Source organism: Mauremys mutica, chromosome 3, assembly GCF_020497125.1.
Source record: "Mauremys mutica isolate MM-2020 ecotype Southern chromosome 3, ASM2049712v1, whole genome shotgun sequence".
In the NCBI taxonomy this organism is placed as follows: domain Eukaryota; kingdom Metazoa; phylum Chordata; order Testudines; family Geoemydidae; genus Mauremys; species Mauremys mutica.
In genome coordinates, this window is record NC_059074.1 from 125,514,398 (window position 1) to 125,538,286 (window position 23,889).

The 23,889-nt window shown below is 42.2% G+C and overlaps 1 protein-coding gene across 2 annotated transcripts in view; it reads right to left on the reverse strand.

Moving 5' to 3' along the window:
• The window catches only part of RPS6KA2 (ribosomal protein S6 kinase A2), a 451,617-nt gene that overhangs the window by 150,852 nt on the left and 276,876 nt on the right, over positions 1-23,889 (reverse strand). For both annotated transcript variants that reach the window (XM_045011087.1, XM_045011086.1), the window contains 2 exons: positions 6,598-6,714; positions 1,335-1,416 (listed from right to left, as the gene is read on the reverse strand). In XM_045011087.1, the coding sequence (XP_044867022.1) occupies positions 1,335-1,365 (31 nt within the window). In that variant the 5' untranslated portion in view covers positions 1,366-1,416; positions 6,598-6,714. The remainder of the gene's footprint in view (positions 1-1,334; positions 1,417-6,597; positions 6,715-23,889) is intronic.

Genomic DNA, 23,889 nt, shown 5'->3' on the forward strand with positions numbered 1-23,889 from the left:
TGACATCTACTGTGCTGTTAGTCATAACCAAAATTACCTAGAATTACTACTGATTGTAGATATCCAAATTGAGAGATGTTAGGCACCCAGAAATAACTTGTCATTCTTGAAAGTTTGAGCCCAGGAGTTTTCAAATATATAATGAGAATCATTCAATAGGGTTACTTTTTATCAATAGTGAGTTATTTTCTACTCTTGAAATACATTTAAATGATTTAAATGTATTTCAACAACAGAGATGCCAACACTCAGATGCAAATTAAAAGTAACCCCAGAAGAACTATAAATAATCCTTATTAAAATAGTGAATAAGTCATGCAGAATTAGCAAATACAAAATTCCTTATTTAATTTCTGGCTCCAATACTGTATGTCCAAAGGAAAAAATAAAAGTGAATTGAGTCACTGAACTCCCTCTCAACCACAGCTATAACTAGAATAAAATGAGAAAGCAGAACAACGTTTTATTTTTCCATAAGGCAACCAAGTCTGTCTTTGCTACTCAGATTGAGCTATGGTACCTATTACAGCTGGAACAACAATTTCTCTCTTCATTATTTACCTTTTTTTGTAACAATCAGTGCACAGCTTTCCTTGCCTGTACATTTTAGTTATTATGAACACAAAATATAACTGCATCTTCCAGTGATCATGACAACAATATTGAGCATTTTCTTAAAATGGCTAAATATTGAAAAATGAAAAAAAAAAACTTTGATGTAAAAATTTTAGGGACCAATTTTCAGAACTGCCCTCTAATTTGGTGCCCACAAATAACACTGCCTGCAATTTATTGCAGGTGCAAATGAGAACACCTGCACCTATTGCCTGATTTGCAAGTCCTGTTAAATAATGTTTCCTCAGCTATTATTTGATCCTGCAAAATTTTGGATGCAATTATTTAAAGGCACAGTGTTGTACTGAAAGTGTGGAGTTTTAGTAAAGTTCAGTCCATAATGAGGAAATTGAATGGTGGAGGCTGATAAGAACATGCTTTTGTGTTCTTAAATCCTCCAAAACTATGCCAACAAATCCTAAACATCGCAATAAAAGCAGCAAAGAATCCTGTGGCACCTTATAGACTAACAGACGTTTTGCAGCATGAGCTTTCGTGGGTGAATACCCACTTCTTCGGATGCAACATCCGTTGCATCCGTATTCACCCACGAAAGCTCATGCTGCAAAACGTCTGTTAGTCTATAAGGTGCCACAGGATTCTTTGCTGCTTCTACAGAACCAGACTAACACGGCTACCCCTCTGATACTTGATCGCAATAAAAGTATACTCTATAGTACAAGAGACACAGCGTTTTCAGCCCGTGTCTTAATCCATACCTTTCAGAGTTGCTTTCTTAAGTACCTTCATGGCATAAAGCTGGCCAGCATCAGATCCTTTGATCTTCCTCACCAGAAATACCTACAACAATAAGACATTTATGTAATCAAGTACTGTTATTTGAGGGGAGAGCATTTGCTGAATTTGATGAAGTAATGGATACCAAGATGGCAAGAATTCTAAGGAAAAGTTAATAGCTCAAAGTGCTTAGTTTTTACTTCACAAACAATTGTCTTAGCTGGCCCTTGTAAGCTTCATTTTCTACCCTATTGCCCTCTCCTAAAGGTGACATGTTTAATATTATCAGTTCTTTACACATCCAGTTAAAGCTGGTTGAATAGTAATAGTGTTCGCAAACATCTGTTTGATTTCTGAACAGCTATTGAGTAACTTGCTCTATTTGCATGAAAACAAGATATTTGCTATTTGTGCCCAGATGTGTTCAACCCATTTAAAGAGGTTTAATCATTTGACTCAGGGAGAAGAAACCATATTATGTGATTCATTATTCATGATTGACAATCTAAGCATGTAGTTGAATAGTTCATTAACAATCCAGAAGTTGACATGTGTGCATAAATATTGTAAAATTGCAAAGATCAAAGTCTGTTCATGAAAACTTCATGAACAGAAAAAAGGGCTACATTTGATGAATGAATTGGTCACTATAATACAGATAGTTTGCCCAGTGTACATCTGAGAGAAGTTCCTATTATTACACATTTTGACTCTGCAAATTTACAAAATACATGTTTTTATTTTATTATGTGCAGCAATTTCTTCCTATCTAGTCCCAGGTGAATTTTTGGGACAAAAGGGAAAGGGAGAGATAAGCAATTTAGTTCAGTCACTATAAGCCTCCCAAAACTTAGTTTGAAGATTTCCAAACTATTCATACCTCCTTGATCTAGCAATAAGGCAAGAAATCTCAGAAGAGCAGGGTCTTTCAGTCGATTTCCAGTATGTACTGGTTCCATATGGGCTAGAAATATAATCAGAGAAGCTGTTCTCTGGGGTATTTCAGGACTTCTGCTACTGGACAGGGACAAGAAGTGAAGCACCTCTACCACCAATAATTGTGCGTGCAAAGTGTAAAATCTAGCTTCTACAGATACAACTTGAAAAATGCATTTTTCATTAAGATTCTTGCTCAATTAAGGTCAATTACTCAAATATTCATGGCAATCAAAGACAGAAAGAGGACCAGACATTGCCAAAGCTAATCATTTAAAAGTTCTACTATTCATGGAAACTTTTGTATGTGTGTTTTTCACTCAATTCTACTCAGAAATAGTGTCTGGCATTATGGGGATCGGAAGTGGAAAAAAAAATCACAGTAAGCAACTTTGGCTAAACCCCAGAGTTTCCGCATTGTTATTCACCTTTAAACATTGGCATGGTATCTAACTCCCAATCAAGTGGACAGTATTAGATATAATGTTTCATAAGAGGCCTTGAACTTTCAGCAGCACAGCACATTATACCTGCAGGGATATTAAACTGGAATGGCTGAAGTACGGGGCAGAAAAAAAAAATCTCACTGTATGCTATATAATCTTGCAAAGCCAGTAATATCCCTATGGCTGTAATAAGAAAAATCATCAACTTAAATTATTAGTCATTTGTCAGCTGTTCTGCGTAGCATGGGATATTGCAGTTGGTCTGCATTCCCCTCCAAAACAAATGAGTCAAGGAACATTGTGTGCTGTTTTAGAGGACATCAAAATAATTATGAAACCAAAAGGGAAATGGAACAAATAAAAATGCATTGTATTGCAAAATTATGTCTTATTCTTCTTAAAGGTACAATGGAATTCAAATAGAATTGTCAAAATTCCCTTCAGCCTATGTGGTTGCCTAAATTTAGGCAACTAAACCCTTATTTAGGCACCTAAATAAGATTTTCAGAGATGCTGAGCACCTGCAGCTCTACTAGACTACAAAGGAAGTTTCTTTGAGCATCCTGCAGCAGAGAGTTGGCTCCAGCTAGTAGCCATGAAAAGTGGTGATTTGACAGTCCTGGAGACTAACATGCTATAAAAGTTAAACAAGGATCTCAGACATTATGGTGATGAAAACCTAGATAGGAACAGCACAAGCAACCCTAGTGCAAGCTTCCCCACCCAGGGACCATTACTGGAGCGAAGAGGTGGTTAGCTTTCCAGGGGCATTCAATCCCATGCCTCTTGGCTGAAGCTGCCAAATAGTGCTCTTCATACAACAACAGGTCCTAACTTATTTCACATAGCTCCCTGAATGATGACTTGCAATCACCCCCAACCCAAGCTAGGTTGAATCTGTACCCAGTTATTCACTGATCCTTCACTGGAGTGTATAGACCTTGCCCAACAGGAGCAAGTCTTCCTTTGGTAAGTATTTCTGTGGCACCAGAGACTAGCTATTTTAGCTGTGAAATGTTAACTGTAAAGAGCCAATTTAGAGGACTAATAATGCAATAGAGCATTACACTCTAAGACGGCCATTGAACCATTTCTGAAATATTTTTTATACTCATATTCTGAAACTACAACAGAGCAAAAGATCTGGGGCATTTGGAACAAGGAGCGCTGCCAATTGCTGATCTTGAAACAAACCCTCTCCCATTTTTTTTTTTTTTTAAAGAAAACCATTGCATCTCACCACAGCAGCCAATGCTTACTTGGTCTGGCTGTTTTTTAAAATGCAGATGTTCAGAACACAAGAATACTATGGTCTTTCCTATGCAGGGCTGCAGGTCATACTTTTGCTGGTGAATGGTTTCCAAATTCCCTCATCCCAGGGAACTTGTAACAGATGCAGTGATAGTTATCTGTTTGCAGTGTTCAGGAAAGCTGATAAATCCTCTAGATTATAGTTTGTCTCAGGAATAAAATTGTAGGGCCTGCTTCATCAGTATGTGACCCTGGCAGACCAGGTGCCAGCTTATGCCAAGGCCCCAGGCCTCATTGGACACTGACAAATGCACAGCTGGAAGCCAGTCTGGCTTTATCTGTGGGTTAGTATAGTTAAAATAGATATTAATGTTCTAAGAATGTGTTTAGTGTGTAGACTTCATGGAATGTTAGTAGGATGCTGCATGCATTAATCCTACTTATGATATTTTTATCCCATGGTATAAAGTTATACTGAATGTTTGCACTGTAAACCTCTGTCACTGTATAACTCAAACAGGAAAAGCAGCATTAATTAAGATAAAGTGTTCGTCCTGCACACACAATGGCCCACTGAAGGCAAATGAGCATTATGTAGCATCAAGAACAGAGACCTTGTTGATAGCATTCCTAACTTCCTCCACAAAGTGAAAACCTGTGCATGAACTCATCCCATCCGCTTGGATTCTGGGGAACAGGGGATAAAAATCCCTGACAAGAAGAAACCAGGATCTTTATGCTGTCTGGACCTGGAGGAGTAAAGATTCCTAAACATAAGCAAGAGATCCCCATGCTGCTTGGCCTGGTCAGCCCATAAGGACATATAGAGCTGCTTATTATAAAAACAGCAAAGAGTCTTGTGGCACCTTATAGACTAACAGACGTTTTGGAGCATGAGCTTTCGTGGGTGAATACATGCATCCGACAAAGTGGGTATTTACCCACGAAAGCTCATGCTCCAAAACGTCTGTTAGTCTATAAGGTGCCACAAGACTCTTTGCTGCTTTTACAGATCCAGACTAACACGGCTACCCCTCTGATACTTGACACCATGCAAGGCACTGCTTATTATAGAATCTGATATGACCATTTTAAATTTAATGGTAACTCATTTGTGTGTGTATGTTTCCTGTTTGAACCTTATAAATAACTCTTATTTGTTTTCCTTAGTTAATAAATTGTTAGTTTATTACAGGATTGGCTACAGGCATTATCTTTGGTTTGAAATCGGAGTCCAAAAGACCTGGGGGTAAGTGACTGACTGGTACTAAACTGAGTATTGTGATTTTTGGTGTAAAGTGACCATCTATCACATAGTCCAGCTTGCCTGGGGGATGGGGAAGATAGACCCCTTGGGCATTCCACTCTGCCTGCGACTCCATGGTAAGACAGTTCTAGTGCTTCAGGAGTTCACACTTGTTACTGGGTTCGTGAATTCTAATTCTAGAACATACAACCAGTTTAGAGCGTCTGCCCTGAGGTTGGCACTCACAGTTGTGAGCCACTCTAGACATCTTGACGCTGTTTCTCCATTTTATGCTGGTGCAACTCAGTTGATTTCAGGAGTCCATCAGTTTCTTGAGTGATTGATCAAGGGTTCAGGCCTGGGGAATGCTTTCAAACAAACCAAGACAAATAAACTTTAAACAAGGATTTTTGGTACCTGGTTTAAATTAGGCTCACCAGCTGCTAGCGAGGGTCACACTTGCAAACGTTTGGAGATCTTATTCATTCAGACCATAGCAATGTGGATGCTTAACCAAAGGACATTCAGGTGATGGTTTGTGGTTTCTTGTCTTTGTACGTTGTTTTGCAATAGATATGTACAATATGCATACAGCCATGGAACGTGTGCACAAACATGGCTTTTGTGGGCATTAAAAATGGATGTGACAATGCAAAACTAACTAGTTTATGTTTCTTAAAAGATAATAATACTTTGCAGCTACATAGTACTTTTCATCTGAGCACCATAAAGTTCTCTCAATACCACTGCGAGGAAGCTATCAATAGCCTCATTTTTTAGATGGGCAAACTGAAGCACAGAGAAGGTAAGTGAAAGCTCAAGACCATACGTGGTGTCACTGGCAGAGCTGCAACTGAAACATTTGATGCCCAGTCCCATGCTTTAACTTTAATGGTTGCTATCTTGCTCCCTAAGCCTGGGATTTCCAGAGCTCAGAACATGAGCCTCAGAGGATTTTCACAGGGACCTGAGGGGATTATGTGACCACACCTCATTGAAAGTCAACGGGAATTGGATGCCTAGTTCCCACAGGCCTCTCTGAAAATCCCAACCAATGACTCCTAACTAACAATTATAGCCCAATCCCCACCTCTGAAACAGCTGGGGGGTGGGTTAATGCAACACAGAGGGGATTACATAAACCAGTACATAACACTCACTCGTGTTCTAGGCCTAGCCCTATAAACATTATCCCCTAACCTGTGTCGTACACAGGACCCCAGTAAATGGCAAATATGCTCTTCTGCCCATACAACTTCATTGACTTCAATGGGATGGTACTAGTGCCATTCAAAGCATAATTAAGTCCATTATGTTATCGTCTCACAATGCTAATCTGAATGGTCACATACTGTAGAAAATTACCTTTCCGTAGGAACCTTGCCCTAATACTTTCAGCAACTCAAACTGTGAAGGATCCGCCTTTTCAAAGCCTTCCTTCACATGATGACTGATGTCGATTTCCTTCACTATACCTTCTTCCTGTGAAAGGAAAGAAAAAATAAAATCACAGCTGTTACTGTGAGTGAAAGAAAACACAATATTTATTTAAACCCCACCACACTTGTTTCTACAATTAAATCCCTAATACCAGAAACTCTGGAGAACCCAAACTGTATGCTATGCCAAATATGAAGTGTGTATATACCGGGACTTATTATTTTCAGTGCAATACGTTGAGTCTGAATGCAAGACGTCAGCATCCCACTGCTTCTGCCTATGAAACTTCATGATGTGAATAGATAAAAACAGAACCTGTAAATTGAAACAGTGGAGTAAATAATTGAAGCGACTGGGCTCACAATGCCTGTTCATCACAGACCTTATTATCTATTACAGTGATCTATGTGTACGTGCGACAGTACCACTAGTGCAGACCTTTCCCAATACAGCCTACTGTCCAAAGACATCATTTACAGTCATTGAAAAACCTGCAGCTTTATCATCTTTAAGGAGAGACTCTGACTATAAATGGGCAACAGAGAGAAGACTTTGCTCATAGTGCTTCTGCATGTTCAGCTGACGGAATAATGGAAGGTTGCTAGTAGTAACCTTCCAGACACAAAGAACAGGACGACTTGTGGCAACTTAGAGACTAACAAATTTATTTGAGCATAAGCTTTCGTGGGCTAAAACCCACTTTATCGGATGCATGTAGTGGAAAATACAGTAGGAAGATATATATATATATATATATATATATATATATATACACACACACACACACACACACACACACACACACAGAACATGAAACAATGGGTGTTACCATACACACTATAAGGAGAGTGATCAGTTGAGGTGAGCTATTATCAGCAGGAGAGAAAAAGAACTGTTTGTAGTGGTAATGAAAATGGCCCATTTCCAGCAATTGACAAGGAGATGTAAGGACCTGGGGGGGAAGAGGGGGGAAAATAAGCATGGGGAAATAGTTTTACTTTGTGTAATGGCCCATCCACTCCCAGTCACATCACATCAGCCACGCCATGAGGGCCTCATTCACCTGCACATCTACCAATGTGATATATGCCATCATGTGCCAGCAATGCCCCTCTGCCATGTACATTGGCCAAACCAGACAGTCTCTACGTAAAAGAATAAATGGACACAAATCAGATGTCAAGAATTATAACATTCAAAAACCAGTTGGAGAACACTTCAACCTCCCTGGCCACTCAATTACAGACCTAAAAGTCGCAATATTACAACAAAAAAACCCTTCAAAAACAGACTCCAACGAGAGACTGCTGAACTGGAATTAATTTGCAAATTGGACACCATCAAACAAGGCTTGAATAAAGAAAGACTGGGAGAGCAGCATTAATGCCTGCAGAGTCCCTCCATGAGCAACCACAGGGAACTCTGCCAACTACAGTACAACAAAGCTCATGCCATGGTGGGGAGAGGGACAAGGAGGGAAGATCTGGTGGAGAAGGGAGGAGGAGACAAAGCACAGAGAGCCACATGAAAACTTAACTGTGATTAATGCGCATAAGCCTTGTCAAGTAGTGTCAGGCTAAGTACTGTTAGGCCTCAAACTTCCAGAAGTTGTAAGAAGCGAGTACAGTAGAATCCTGCAAGCATAAGCATAATCTATCTAGAAAGCTTTATCGACTAAAAAGGAAACTCTGTCAAGGTAGATACAGACTTGTGGTTACTATGCTCTGCAACCAAATACCTCTTTAAGCTGAATCGAGCATTTTTGAGTCTAGCAAATTGACCACAACTAACCACACACAGAAGAGATGAGCTGGGCACAGGTGCACAGTTCATAAATTCAAAACAACCACAAATGCCACCCTGGAATATTTGGCCACCTTGATTGGTTGACTTGTTTTGAAGCACGGCCAGCAAATATCATATAAATAAGATGCAGAGGCGCAAGTGTGTGTGTGTGTTGTTGACCTAAAAGAGATTGCTCTTTGTCAGGTTCACATACACCCCCTGAACCAAAGGGACTTGCGCTTCACTGACTATCTGTGCCTGGCCAGTGCAGGAAATGGTCAACTGAAAGGTAACATATCTTTGGACGAAAGCAGGGTGAGGTATGAATTAAAACGGTCTGGTAATGCTCGAGCTGGTTAATCTTAAGTCTGTATTAATACTATAGGTTTAATCAGTATATAGTAACTGTATGTTTTGTGCCTTGCTGGAAACAGGTACAGCGTTGGTAAAGTTAGTAGTTTATAAATCATAGTAGTTTTGCAAGCCACTGTGCCTGTCTTCAGTATAAGTTACCATCAAGTTATAAAAGTCAATAAAAGTTTATAAATTGATTAGATAAAGTTATAAATAGGTTAAGGCTACTAAAATTAAAGTCATTAGGCACATTATCATTAGGCACATTCTGTCTGTGTCGCCTTTATAGTCATAAGTCATTAAAAACCCTTTCTTAAGAAATAATTAGTTGTTAGTTTCTCTTTTGCGGACACTACTCAACCTCATTACATCTGTGTTGGGTGGTGGGAAGTAGCGATCACCCGGAGCCCCACTAAGGCCCTAACAGGAGTCCTCCTAGGGCTCTGATGTGTGCCTCCGCCTTCCATTACTCTCCACAGTAACCATTGCCACAGAATGGCTTTTACTTCTGATGTGGTGGAACCTCATGCACTGCCTGCTCTACAGCACCATGGAAGAGGCCATGCTTCCTAGAAAATGTTGAGGTTCAGTTCACCTCAGTTTTCTGCCTTTTCTGACCCCATCCCCAGGGGATTTTTCTTAAGTGAGGAAGTGAACTGGCACCAACTCAGGGAGTTACTTTCCTCCCACCCAGTGATTTCAATTACATATTGTATTTGTCCTGAATTTCTTTTCTGAAGAGGTGTGAATATCTGCTGGCGGGGGAAGGAGGGTCAGTCTAGAGCTGGTAATATTTAGTGCTGGACAATTTTATATACAGGTCAGTAAAGCCACACAGGATGAAAAGATGCTAGGCAAATGGTAAGAGGTTTATCACAGGTGCACACTCAGAACCATAAAACAGCACACTAGGGAAATCCATCCCTGCAGAGCTGAGCCCTCTTTTCTAGGGGCCAAGTGCTGAGCTCACTAAAATCAATGGCAAGTTTCCCAATGAGTTCAATGGGATCAGGATTTGGCCTTTATTCAGTCTTGCCTGTATATTCAAGAGGACAGTATCATTTGCTGTAGCCACCCATTTAGTCCAGTTTCAGATCCCCACTTGCCATTTGTGAACAATTCATTTTCAGCAGAGTTCAGAATCAGTAAGAAAATGTCACAGTTGGAGACATGGCTTACATCTAACCACAGGAGGCTAGACTAACTTTACCTGCATGGGGGCAGCGTGTAGCTGCAGTGGCCCAGGAGCAGGTGCCACAATTCCTGCCTCGCTCCCTGCTCGATCTAGGAGAGGAGTAAATTACGACACCCTTTTTAATGCAGCAATTTACTATCTGTGCATATTGCCAGCGAGCAAGAGTGTGCGCACGCATGAACCAAGGCTCCTTCCAATCCCTGGTCTTCTCTACCCACTTGCTTGTGGAGCAGAGGTAAGGGCGGTAACCAGGCATGCAGCCTCTCTCCTCCCCCCGTATTCAGGCCTGAAATCTGAACAAGGCAGAGCAAGGGAGTAACAGAGAGTGAGGACCTTGCTCCCCTGTAAGGGGTATGACAATTTAGCTTATAGTCAACATCCCAGTGATTACTCATAATATTTCTTGAACAACATGAGCTAGACATTGCCAAAACACAAAATGGGTTTTCTGCTTACCACTGCTTTGCCTGTTTACTTATGAACTAATTTCATTTTGTTGTCTTACACTATGCTCTCAAAGGTAAATTTAAAGAGATGCAAAAAAACTATCCAACAACACCTCTTCAAACTAGATTCCAGGAGAAATGTTCAGCTGAGGAATGCTAAGATTAGCACACAAAATTCATGTATGTCTTGACCTGTATGTGTGCACATTTACTGCACCTGCATGAGAAACACAGGTCATTATTTGTACAAGTAGTTACCTTCAGTGCCTAAGGATTGCATGCAGTTACCCAATTTCCACATGCAGTACAAATGCACGTATAAACAGATTTAAAGCACAACAATCTGTTGGAAATCTGGCCCAACAAAGGTCCTCTACATTTTTGCAGCTTTGTGAACTAGTAAGAAGCCCTTCAGCATAGTTTACATAACTCAATGATTCACATGGTATATCTCTGAGGGCACAGTTTGCTTGTTATAGTCCCACCATACACAGCCTCTTTTCTGCAGAGGCAGAAATATTTTAATTTATCAAGTATATTACATACTTACCAGGAATCATCCATCAAAGAACACAATTAGAAGATTTTTTAAATTTTGAAACTAGAACAAAATGCAGGAAATCCCTCCAGACACTCAGAAACACCTTTTAAGATTGTTGAGAACTTTAGTCTCATCTCAGACAAGGTGACATTTGTGCATAAATCTTGGCAGTCCTTGTAGAAGAGCATGTATTGTGAGCATACTTTTTGTTTCTGCAATGCAAAAACAAAAAAAACCCCCAGGAAAATAATTTGACAGCTCTCAGCTGAACAGAACCTTGATGAGTTTAATTTATCATTAGTTTCACTGCTGTAAGATTCAAATGCCATTTATGTTACACTGTAATGCCAATTTCTTAAATATTAACATACAAAAATCTTTGATAACTTTAATCTAAATACACCAAGGAAAATTACAGTCTAAAACCCCCCTCTGTATTCAAGCGTGCAAAAGAGCAATTAGAGGAAGGTACATAAATATTCAAACACACTAATAGTTTATATAGGATCAAATGCAACCCCCTTGAAATCAATGCAAAGAGTCTCATTAACTTCACTGGATTTTGGATTAGGCCCACAATAAGAGTGCGAGTGTGGTTGTGTGTAGAATCTCATTGTATGGTTCAAGAACAACCTCTGCTTTAATTTACAGTAACTTCTTACTTGTGCCTGTGGGTCACTCTGCAGCCCAGAATAGCCATAAAACAAGGTACTACTGACATTCCCCCTTCCACTCTGACAGGTCCCTATGCCCGATACTGCAGGATCTTGTACGGAGGGAAATTCTCCTGTATGCTATCAGACTCAGGGTCAGAATTTGGCTCAATGTTTACAAATTAAGATGCAATACATTCTCCAAACACGTTGATGCTCTTTCCATGTTTGGAGGGATAGTAATGAGCTGTGAGCTAGGAGGCCACAAAGTGGCCTTAGAGAAGTCAAAATATCATACCTAGGTATGTTTTATGAGTTGTAACTCAAAAGTAGTTTTTTCCAACCTTTCCAGATAAAATACTGCTTGGCTTTTAGAGTAAGCCTGCTAATTGAAAGGCCCACCAATTTTGCTCTGCTTAGTTAGAGGGGTGCTAGAACTGGGCTTAAACCTGAGCCTGATTGTAGCTTTTGCTATCATCTGTCAGCAGAAGATTACAGACGTGATCTTCATTTACACTAAAGCCCCTTTACACTGCCACCTTTAGTGTAAATGAGAACTAGGTGCTGTGGGTTCCATTCTGCAGTCACTTAATGCACAGAACTGCCACTGAAAGCAAAGCCAAGCCCATGAAGTCAATTGAAGGAAAGACATTCCCTTCCATCTGTTATAGCATGCTATCCTCCATGTTAAAAACATCAATCATTCCAGATTAAGAACAACTTCACTGCGGTGCTCTCCACCCTACAAGGATTTCCTTGCACTCCTGCAAGTCTTGTAGAATGTCAAACCAAGATCAACATGTCTGCGCCATGTATTTTTAATTAGCCTAAAAATATTTGACTCTCTTACTGTAGCTTACACCTGTTGCAGCAAATCTACACAGTATCTAACTACTAGAAAGTTTCATAAAAGATTAATCTACTCCCAGTGGTTTTATTGAACCAAACGAGAAGTTTAAATGCACAAGCTTTTCTGAAAAAAAGAACAGGAGTACTTGTGGCACCTTAGAGGCTGACAAATTTATTTGAGCATAAGCTTTCGTGGGCTAAAGCCCACTTCATCAGATGCATGCAGTAGAAAATACAGTAGGAAGATTACACACACACAAATACACACACAGAACATGAAAAAATGGGTGTTGCCATACCAACTCTAATGAGACTAATTGATTACGGTGGGCTATTATCAGCAGGAGAAAAAAAAATTTAAGTGATAATCAGGATGGCCCATTTCAAACAGTTGACAAGAAGGTGTGAGTAACAGTAGGGGGAAAATTAACATGGGGAAATGGTTTTTAGTTTGTATAATGACTTATCTACTCTCAGTCTTTATTCAAGCCTAATTTAATGGTGTCCAGTTTGCAAATTAATTCTAGTTCTCCAGTTTCTCGTCTGAGTCTGTTTTTGAAGTTTTTTGTTGTTGAATAATTGCGACTTTTAGGTCTGTAATTGAGTGACCAGGGAGGCTGAAGTGTTCTCCAACTAGTTTTTGAATGTTACAGTTCTTGACATCTGATTTGTTCTTTTGCAGAGAGACTGTCCGGTTTGGCCAATGTACATGGCAGAGGGGCATTGCTGGCACATATCACATTGGTAGATGTGCAGGTGAACGAGCCTCTGATAGTGTGGCTGATGTGATTAGGTCCTATGATAGTGTCCCCTGAATCGATGTGTGAACAGAGTTGTCAACGGGTTTTGTTGCAAGGATAAGTTCCTGGGTTAGTGTTTTTGTTGTGTGATTGCTGGTGAGTATTTGCTTCAGGTTCGGGGTAAAAACATGACAGAGAGAGAGAGAGAGAGATTGATCTGTGGTGAAACTTAGTAACAGTTGTTCCTATGCATTAAAGGACAAATACAGGGCCCATCTCCCGACCCAAGTATCCCTGCCAGCCTAGGTAGATGTGCAGGAAGGACAAATCCTCCTTCTGGTCATGGAGTTGCTCCACCAAGGTTAGTGCAGCCCCAATGGATGAAGTAGCCTCTGCAGTCCACCAAGCAGCACGCTGTGGAGGGAGGACTACAAGTTCCACCCTGCCTTTACTCTCAGCCAGCTGAACCACAGGGTGATGCACCAGGCAGAAAGTCAGAAATAGAAGGAACAGTAAACCATGGTCTAATAGGTTAATTCAGTTAGAGACATTCTTAAAACTGGGTGTCTGTGAAAAGACAGGAACACGCATGTGTTCCATTAGAGGCTCAAGGAAGATAAATGTACACTGCACAGCGAAACTTTATTTGGTACAGAATCGTTGATACAAACTGTACTGCAAAATGGCTAATGGAATTAAAAGCTGCGAGTCAGCAGACTATACACAATCCTCCCTAGTTGCTGAGCAGTCACAAAACACATTTTGGACTTCTTGACTGGGTTAATTTCTCAGGCAGAAAGAAAAGAGTGGGCACAAACTCCAGGTCTTCCTCCGGTCTGTTTTTTTGTTGACACTCTAAATATAGCTCCAGCTCCTACATTGCACAAAGAAGGATTAACAGCAAAGAGCAACAGTACAGCTTATATGGATGTAGCCCTACTTTCAGAATGCCAGCTAAACAGAGTGCTGTATTTGGGACACCCCAGACAAAGCTGCTTTTCGTTACTATCAGGGAACCTGTCTTTTAATCCTGCCCTAAACACAACAAATTCCTTTGTGATGAAGGCTTTAGTCAAAACCGCTGGCCCAAGTGTCGGTCAAAGCCACAACAGAGCTGGGACCAGAGCTCTGAGGGAGGAACAGATGCATCGGTCTCATCAACTACTGCTGTTTTGCAACACAAGCGTGGAAACCAATTTGGACTCAGTAATCCTCTCTCCAAACACAAGTGCTCAAGTTCTGGCTACTCATCTCTCTTTAAACTCAGAGGCAGTTACTGTTCTCATCATGTCAATTTCAGATATAGTTTTAGGTCAATCCAAACTGCATTTTTCAACAAAAACTATTTGTTCGAAAAAATCTTGCCCAGCTCTGCTCAGGATCAATCCTGTAAATACAGGACCCTGTTCTACAAAACCTTATTCATATGAGTGGTCCTTATTCATGGTTGTAGTCCTGTTGCTTCCAGTGTGAGTAGAGGTGTCAGAAAGCACTGCTTGTGTGACTGAGAATTAGCAGGATCGGGCCCCTCGAAAGAAATACGAAAGAAGGATGCAGATGGCTAATGCAAGATGTGCCATTAGTGAAAACAACTCATGTTTGTCATTATGGCACAGTACCAGTTAGTTAATGTCTGTTGAGGATGGTACAAGAAGAGGAGGAGCTATCAAATGTGCCAAATTTACTATATTAAAAAGTGAATTGGGCATCAGCATCTGTTGCAGCTAATCAACAAAATGAGATAAGTGGGGCAACAAATTATGCCCTTTTTAGTCAGCTAGCACCGTTGCCTCTTTTGTAAAGATGAAGAGTTTCTACATTTGTTTTACTAAATATTAAGCAGTAAAGAAAACAAACATCCAGATAGCAAATTAAAGGCCTGATCCAAAAACTCTGGAAAGACTCTCATTGACTTAAATGGGTTTGTGATCAGGCTCTAAATACATAAAGTATTGATCTATGTGGGCATCAAGTCCATTGAAAACTACCTAACTACTGCTAATGACTCAACTACCATATGGTCACAGGGCAGATATAGTTGGGGCCCGATTCTGCAAGCCCTAACAAAGGAGAAGAGTCCCAACTCATAGGAGTAGTCACTAAGCCTAGATCTACAAAGGGACTCCAGTGCTGCAAGGCCTAACTTTTAGGCACCTTGAAAAAAAATCACTAGGGCCCACAATATCGGACTCAGGCATGTAGGGCTCCTATATAATGAAGGGGGAGAAATGGGCATCTGAGACTGTGATCCACAAAAGCCAGGGAGCTGCCTAAGCTACCCAATGAGAGATGCTGATAAGAGGCATGTTAAAGCCCTGCTCCTCTCTGAGTTCGGTGCCCAACCCTGAGCTGTAGGGAAGTGCCGGTCTCTGTTTGCGATCCTCAGCTAGGAATCCCTCTTCAATAAATCAGGCAGTTTAGACACCTAAATAAGTTGTTTTTTGAGAGAACGGCTTAGGTAGGCACCTACCTCCATGCCAAAATTTTGGGGGCTGGGTGGGGATGGTGGATGTGAGGAGGCCACTACCTTCCTTATAACCTGTAGCCCAGTGGGTAGGGTACTCACCTGGGAGGTGGGAAATCCCTGTTCAAATCTCTTCTCATCAGGCAGAGGGAGCTGAAATGGGGGATCTTTCAAATCCAGTGAGAGTACTCTAACCTCTGGATTTAAGGTTGTAAGGGAGGCTGCCGCCTCCTCCCTCCCTGGCTGTTTGATGTGGCGTTAGAAACACTCAGGGTACACCTACTGGATCAGTCCCCACAGACAAGATAGGTATTCCTCAGCCTATCTTTCCTTGGCTGGAGGATCATGCTGGGACTTAGGTGTGAGATAGGCATCTGGGCACCTCCCTGAGGCAGAAGTGTGCATGTTCAGAGGCAGAAACTTCAGGGCTGAGTGAGCTCGGGCACCTACAAGGTTAGGTGGCAGCCAAGGAGCAGTGTTGGGAATTGCAATTGGGCCTAAAACTGGGCTTTGGGCACCTAAGTCCCTTTGTGGATCTGGTTGTAATGTGAGTATCACTAGGCTCCTTCAGCAGGGTGCCCCCTAGGCCCTGTGCCAAGCCCCTGCACTCACCTAGGTCGCTGCTCTGCGATGTCCAGCTGTTCCATCACGACAGCCTAGTAGTAACAGGATCTGTCTTATGGCTGAGCCCTGGACAGCATGCCCCTTCCAGGGTTGTCGTCAACAAACATTACAAGAAATGAACACAAATGAGTTGTCCCACAGTGGGACAAGTCTTTCTTCCTTTAGTCAACTTCTGCTAAACTGTGGCCCCAACTAGCCTCACAGGTGACTAAGGAAAAATAGTCCTATTAAAGGTGGATTCAGCATTGGGCAGTAATCATCTGAGAAGTTCTGGTCTTCAGCTCCTGGTGAGATGGCTGGCTGAAGTCTGGAAGTCCACTCTCCTCTCTAGTCTGCCACCAACTCTGCTGTGTTTTCCCCTTTTAAGCCCCTCCCTCCAACTCTGACCTCTGACAGGTGTGGCAGGGTGGGGGTGACTAAGCCCACAATAGGTCAATAACTTGGTCTTGCCCTATGTGGTGGTTGTATACAGTGAAAAAGGATTACGGAGTTGAAGAATCAGATCCTTGGTCTCTTGATGGCTGACTGTACCAGTCTCAGGAAATGATGTTGAACCAGGTAAATGGCTTTATTGCAAGCCTTCCTGAAAAGGGAGCACTAAAAATGAACCACAGTTCCAACACCTTCCTTCAGCATACAAACATCCTCCCTCCAAGGAGAAATGCCATCCACTCTTTTTAACTCCTTGGCCTTTTATTCCTGACATTGATATCTGCAGAGGGGAAGTCTGAATTCCCCTGTATGGCATCCTGAATACAAGAAACTCCAATATGCTACCCATTTATCCTTTAGCAATTTTCAGCACCAGAAGAGTTCAGTCCTAGGATACACTACTACTGAAAGAGGAGCTGTAAATAGAATCCCTAAGAAATGTGCTAGATAGTTGGAACTACAAGGACATTGTAGTGAGGCGGCCTGGTTCCCAGGCGCACCTGAGAGGGATGGGCCAGAACAGCCGCCTCAGTGGGCGGAGCCACCGCCACCTGTCCCCGCCCCCTGGAAGTCAAGGGGCGGGACAGGAAGTATAAAGGCCTGGGCCCAGCGCTCAGTTGGGCCCCGGCCGCTGGAGAGGACAGACGCTGGTGCCCGAGCTCCTGCTGAACCAAGCCTGCCCCGAGCCCGGTACCCAGAGGAGGACTGGCCGAGCCTGCCCCGAGCCCGGTACCCAGAGGAGGACTGGCCGAGCCTGCCCCGAGCCCGGTACCCAGAGGAGGAGTCGAGCCCACCTGTGCACCCGTCTCCTGAGGAGCCCATGCTGGTGGACCCCCCTGCTGAAGCTCCGACGATACAGGTACCAACGGAGGGGGAGATTGGAAGTGGCCCGGGGATAGCCGACCCCAGTCTGGCTGTAGCTGACACTGAGCCTATGTCAGTGTGTTGCGGCCAGGATCCCCACTGACTGCAGCGGATCCACGCCGCTGCTAGGGCCCCGGGCCGGGACACAGTGGAGTGGGTGGGCCTGTGTCCCTCCTGCCACCCTACTCACGGGTGGCAGTCTCCCCCTCAACCCCAACGCTCAGGCTTAGAAGCCTGGACTTACCTGTTTGCTGCTCAGCCCTGCCTGAGGGTCTGAGCCCTGTATGTGTTGCTGCCCCGCCCTGAGCTAGGGCTTGGGTTTACAAACTGAACTGCTGCTCAGCCCTGCCTGAGGGTCTGAGCCCAGGACTACTGCCTGTTGCCCCGCCCTGATCTAGGGCTGGGGTTTAAAGTACTGTTTGCTCAGCCCCCGTCTGAGGGTCTGAGCCCAGGACTACTGCCTGTTGCCCCGCCCTGATCTAGGGCGTGGACTGTGTGACTGCACTACTACTCAGCCTCCTGTAGTGAGGCGGCCTGGTTCCCAGGCGCCCCGAAGTCGAAGAGCGACCCCACACCCGACAAGGGGACCCGCACACAGACCCTTACAGACATGTAATCAGGAACACGGAGAGGATATACAGAAAATATTTTCCCTATGTTGAGATTTTTCCACAAGTATCAAGCCTTGAACCCTGACTGAACACTCATATAGAATGCAGACAGATGCTGCAGCTTCATAACATGCAACTTTATCAAATTCCACTCATTCAGAACTAATTCAAGGGAATGTTAAGTTGATGAGCTGTACAGCTCATCAGGTTTTATTAATCAGAATTCCAAGTAATCTAGTTACAATAGCTCATTAATCAAGCACATACTATTTGGATATGCAAGGCGAACACATGACCAAGGTAACTGTGAATCAGCCTATACAGTACAGCACTTTTCTTCCATTTCCCCCCCCACACCCCATGTAAAATTAAAGTCTCTCCAAAGTTTGCATTGTTGAAGCATTTTCCAATAACAATCAAACCCAGGGAGTTACTCTACTGGCCACTAATTGCCAGAAGCTCCAAAGCCACTTGCTGTGAAAGAAGATGCTATTCATGATTTGCAACTGCATCTATAAAACAATGAAAGAATTGATAGTTTCCCTTTGTCTCTTCAGATGTTTTGTTCATTGCTTTCCCCAGGGAATGCACTGCCAGCGTTTTCTATTGGAGACAAGTATCAGAGGGGTAGCCGTGTTAGTCTGGTTCTGTAGAAGCAGCAAAGAATCCTGTGGCACCTTATAGACTAACAGACGTTTTGCAGCATGAGCTTTCGTGGGTGAATACCCACTTCTTCGGATGCAAGTCCGAAGTGGGTATTCATCCACGAAAGCTCATGCTGCAAAACGTCTGTTAGTCTATAAGGTGCCACAGGATTCTTTGCTGCTTCTATTGGAGAGTGCCTCGGTTACTTTATCATTTAAGTGCCTGCTATGCTGACCTAATTTGGGTCAGCAGAAACCAGGGATTAGTCACATTTCTAAAAAAAAAAAAAAAAAAAGTTACAAATTGCATTAAACTGTCACACAAATTTACTTTGATTGATTAGCTGCAACTATTGTTATTGAACTCTTATGAGGTTGTTCTTTAGAATGTTAAGAGACATGTGTGGGCTGTACCTTTTGCATTTTGGAGGGGTACAATAAATTGGAGAGATTAGTCCACCTTCCATTTTTCCTTAACAATTGTGTGCGCATTTGCAGCATCTTCCATCATATGTCAAAATGGTTTAGAAACATTAATTTAGCCTCACAAGACCCTGTGAGGGAAGTAAATATAAACTTGGACAGATGGGGCACCTGAGGTGCAGCATGGTTAAGTGGCTTGCACATGCTCACATAATGAGTCTGGCCAAGCCAGGGATAAAATCTTACTTTCCTGACTCCCAGTCCTAATCACAAAATCACACAGATTTAACCACTACATTTTAATTTAGAGGCCTATGCATATAATATTGCTAAATCCCCAAAGTTAATTACTAGGTACATTAATGTTTTACCTCATGCTCATCTGTGTGGAATATACTAAGATTTGTTTTCTATTTTACTGAAATTGAATGGTCTCAGCTAGCGTTGCCAACCTTTCAGGATTGTCCTGGAGTCTCCAAAAAGTAAAGATTAATCTTTCATTTGAGATCATAATATCATGTGATGAAACCTCCAGGAATACATTTGACCAGAATTGGCAACCCTAGCCAGGCCAGTTCCAGCGTTTTTGCAGCCCCAAGCAGCGGGGGGGGGGGGGGGGGGGGGAAGAAAAAAAAAAAGAAGCCGCGATTGGCGGCACTTTGGCAGCAGCTCTACCGCCTCCACTTCATTCTTCGGCAGCAATTTGGTGGCAGATCAGTCCCTCTCGGAGGGACTGAGGGACCCTCCGAGAGGGACTGAGGGACCCACTGCCGAATTGCCGCTGAAGACTTGGATGTGCCGCCCCTTTCCGTTGGCCGCCCCACGCACCTGCTTGCTGCGCTGGTGCCTGGAGCCGGCCCTCACCCTAGCCTCAGTTTAAGCACAGGGACGCTGTAGAGTTACTGTATCAGAACTGCATGGAAACGTTAAGTATGGAATTACCTTCGCTCAGAGCTCCCCATTCATGTGCCCACATCAAATAGGGCCATCTCAACTTCTTACACTTATTCAACTGGCTGAAGAATAACTAATTCCATGTATGTAGTTCAAAGCTGTTTCAATCTCTCTTCCAGTTAAAATACGTGTCATTTTAAAACCAGTTACAGTCCATTTTTTTAAACCATTAGATCATTCTGTTTAACACTATCACCAGAAGCTATTTTCTTGTTAATTCGGTAATGGGCTCAGACATCCATCTGACCTCTGCTAGGCTCCTTGGGCTTGGCTCCTTTTTGAAGGGGTGGATGGGAGTATATAGTGGTATTTATCAGGTGCTACCAACTGGCAATGCCATATTGGAGATATTACTCACAGCAAAAATAATATGACCCTTCCCCTCCTTTCTTATGTGCTTTGATGAGAACTATCATTTAAAAGAATCACCATTGGGTATGTAGAGTTAATGCCTCATTGAAATGAGTAGGACAGAGTCCACACCTCTGAGCAATTGTTTCAGGCCATCTGCAGGAAAAAAAAATCAGCTTAAATACTAGAGTAGCAAATGGCTGAGGTCCTGGCATTGCACCCGGGATGATAATATTCACATTGTACCTTTCATTGGAGGATCACAAAACACTTTAGATAAGGGTCATTCCCATTTTACAGATAACAAATAGGTTAAAGTCTTGATTTTCACAGATGCTAGGCACTCAGAACTCCAGCTCAAGTCAACAGGAGCCGCAGGCGCATAGCATAGCTGAAAATCAGGACATTAGTGATTGGCACAAAGCCACACAAGAAGGCTGGATTAGTACACCATCTCCTGACTGCCTGTCCCCAGCTGAAACAGCCAAGCAATGCTTTCTGTACCAAGCATGTAGTCATTGACACATAACGTAAACAGAAAATAAAGGTTTTTATTCAAGCAAATGTCTCATATGGAAAAGGTCATTTCCAGATTAACAGTTGCACTGCCTTTATTCCAGCTGCAGCCCTCTTGCTGACTCAGAACCCATCCCTCCCCACACCTTTAAACAAAACAACAACAACTTATTGTTTTTTATTGGACCAACTTCTGTTGGTGAGAGACACAAGCTTTCCAACTTACACAGAGCTCTTCTTCAGGTCTGGGAAACATATTCAGAGTTTCACAGCTAAATACAAGGTGGAACAGATTGCTTAGCATAAGACATTAACACACATTTCAGAGGCCCACTCAAGGTCAAATGGCATGTTAACACCCCTCCAGTCATGGGGGGGAGGGGGTGGAGGGGGGATCTCTCTCAGTCCTCATCCTTAAAGGAAACCTGTGCAATACTTTCAAAAGATGAGTCTGGGAGGTTAAATTCACTGCTCTGCTAGGCACTAAAAATTATGGAGTTAAATAGAGACACTGTTGTAATAAGCCATAAATCCAATCTGTAACCCACTTATACCTGCTCCCTCCTAGCTGCCTTCTTCCCTTTCCCAGCTATGACAGGAAGGGTGTTAACAGGTCTCTTCACCTTGAATGGTCCCTAGAAATGTGTAGCATATGTAGTTAACAATCTGTTCCACCTTATATTTAGCAATGACACTCTGAGTAGGTTTCTCAGACCTGAAGAAGAGCTTTGTGTAAGCTCAAAAGCTTCTCTCTCACCAGCAGAAGTTGGTCCAATAAAAGATATTACCTCACCCACCTTGTCTCTCTGATATCCTGGGACTGACACAGCTATACCACCACTGCATACATTTTTTTGTCTGATCTACACGTTGCACTGATCTTTCAGTTGCTGGTCCCCATTACTTGGGCGAGGCAGCATCTGCTCTGTTTAATTAAAGACAAGAGATTAGCAAGCTAGAAAACAGTCATTACCTGCAGGTACTAAAAAAATAGCCACCTCCACAATCCTTTACTGTGATTCCTAGAGGTAGAAAGTACTATTGTGAGGATGGCACTTCCATTTCACAAGCAGCATTAGTAGTTCCATACGACGATAGGCTTATTTGTTTCCAGAAACGTTGCTTCCAATATTTCTGGGAGCAAACAAGAAAAAAAGTGGTCACAGTGATTAAGGGACAGATTCTAATAAATATACCCACATTGAATAGTACCTGTAGCTATAGAGGAAGGTGTCTCAGACCCTTATCTTGCAAACATTCATGTATTTAACTTTTGGGACTACGCACATTTACTAAGTCATACACTTGCTTAAGTATTTTCAGGATCAACACCATAATAGCATATTATTCAGATTATTTGGGTCACTGCATATTAAGGAACCTAAAGTTTCTTGAATAAATTCAGCTTATCAGTTCACACAGGCACACTTTATATTTTCCTTTCAAATGGCTTTGCTCTTTTACATTTGAAAAATCTACTTATTAAGATGTTTGAGTTACAATCAATAAAGGAGTTGATGGGACTTTTGATTAGTGAATTCTGTGTTTTGAGGCCCCTTAAAGAACACAAGTCACTATTTTTGGATTCATTCCTTAGAGATGAGTCCAAGAAGCCACTCTGTCTCAAGTTGGGCATCCATAACAGAGGCCCTCAAAATCATACTATTTATAAATATATTGGCCCAAGTTCCATGCTCAAGGGCACAGTCAGTGACAGAGTCAGGACTAGAATCCGTGTTTCCTAATTCCCAGTTCCAGAGTTATTTTTCCTAGTTTTTGTTATTTATAAAAAAAGTTTTTCTACCAAGGGCAGCATTGGGGCAAAGGGGGAAGTTGCCTTGGCCCCCACTCTCCCACACACCCTGGTTTGCCTCCTTAGACCTAAGAAATGTCTATCTGCTCCATTGTATTTCCCACTCCCTCCCCAAACTTTGCAGAACATATCACACACTATATGCTGACAAAACTTTGCCCTCCCCACTCCAATTTTTTTTCTGAAATTATACCCTGATTTCGAATCCTATTTTAGGACATCTATTGTGTTCATATTTTCAAGTACTGGAAATAATAAATGTATGTTTTTTATTTCCCAGTGTCTCGTGATTGGTTATTCACAGTTACAAAGAATTTTAATGAGGAGGGTTTAGTCTAATAGTGATCTACTTCCTATTGGGGGTTGGCGGGGGAAGACTCAATATGGGACAAGTTAGGAGGGAGGGAAACTGTTCCAAAAATCTGAAAAGTAATCAAGCACCATTCCACCTTTCTTGCTAAATTAGACCAGTCACACAAACAGACACTTTAGGATCCAAAGGATGCCTGAATCCGACATAGGATTTAAAAGGCTGCCCTGGGGGAAAGGGTCTACTCTGTCCAGCCATGTGCTTCATCAGGTGAAAAATATCATTGGTTCCTGGAGGCAAGTGTTTTACGTTAATAAGGGACATAGGACATCTGTTGGTCCTCACCTGCCCTCATCTTAAAGATCCAGAGGAATACCCATTTGTAGAAAAAATGTGGCAATATTCTTAGATATATAAAAAACTACTGCTCGATCTACAGTAAATCTTTTGTAAGGCTCACTAAATTCATAAACCTGAATTATCTTAATTGCTTCTGTGGGAAGGTTTCCATGTAATTGTGAGTCAATAAAGATTTATTTTCCCGTCAAACTAAAAGTGACTATGTACAGCAGATGCAATATTTGCACAATGACAAAAATCTGTTAAAAGAGCAATTCTCAGCTGTGGAACGATCCAGATTGAATATAG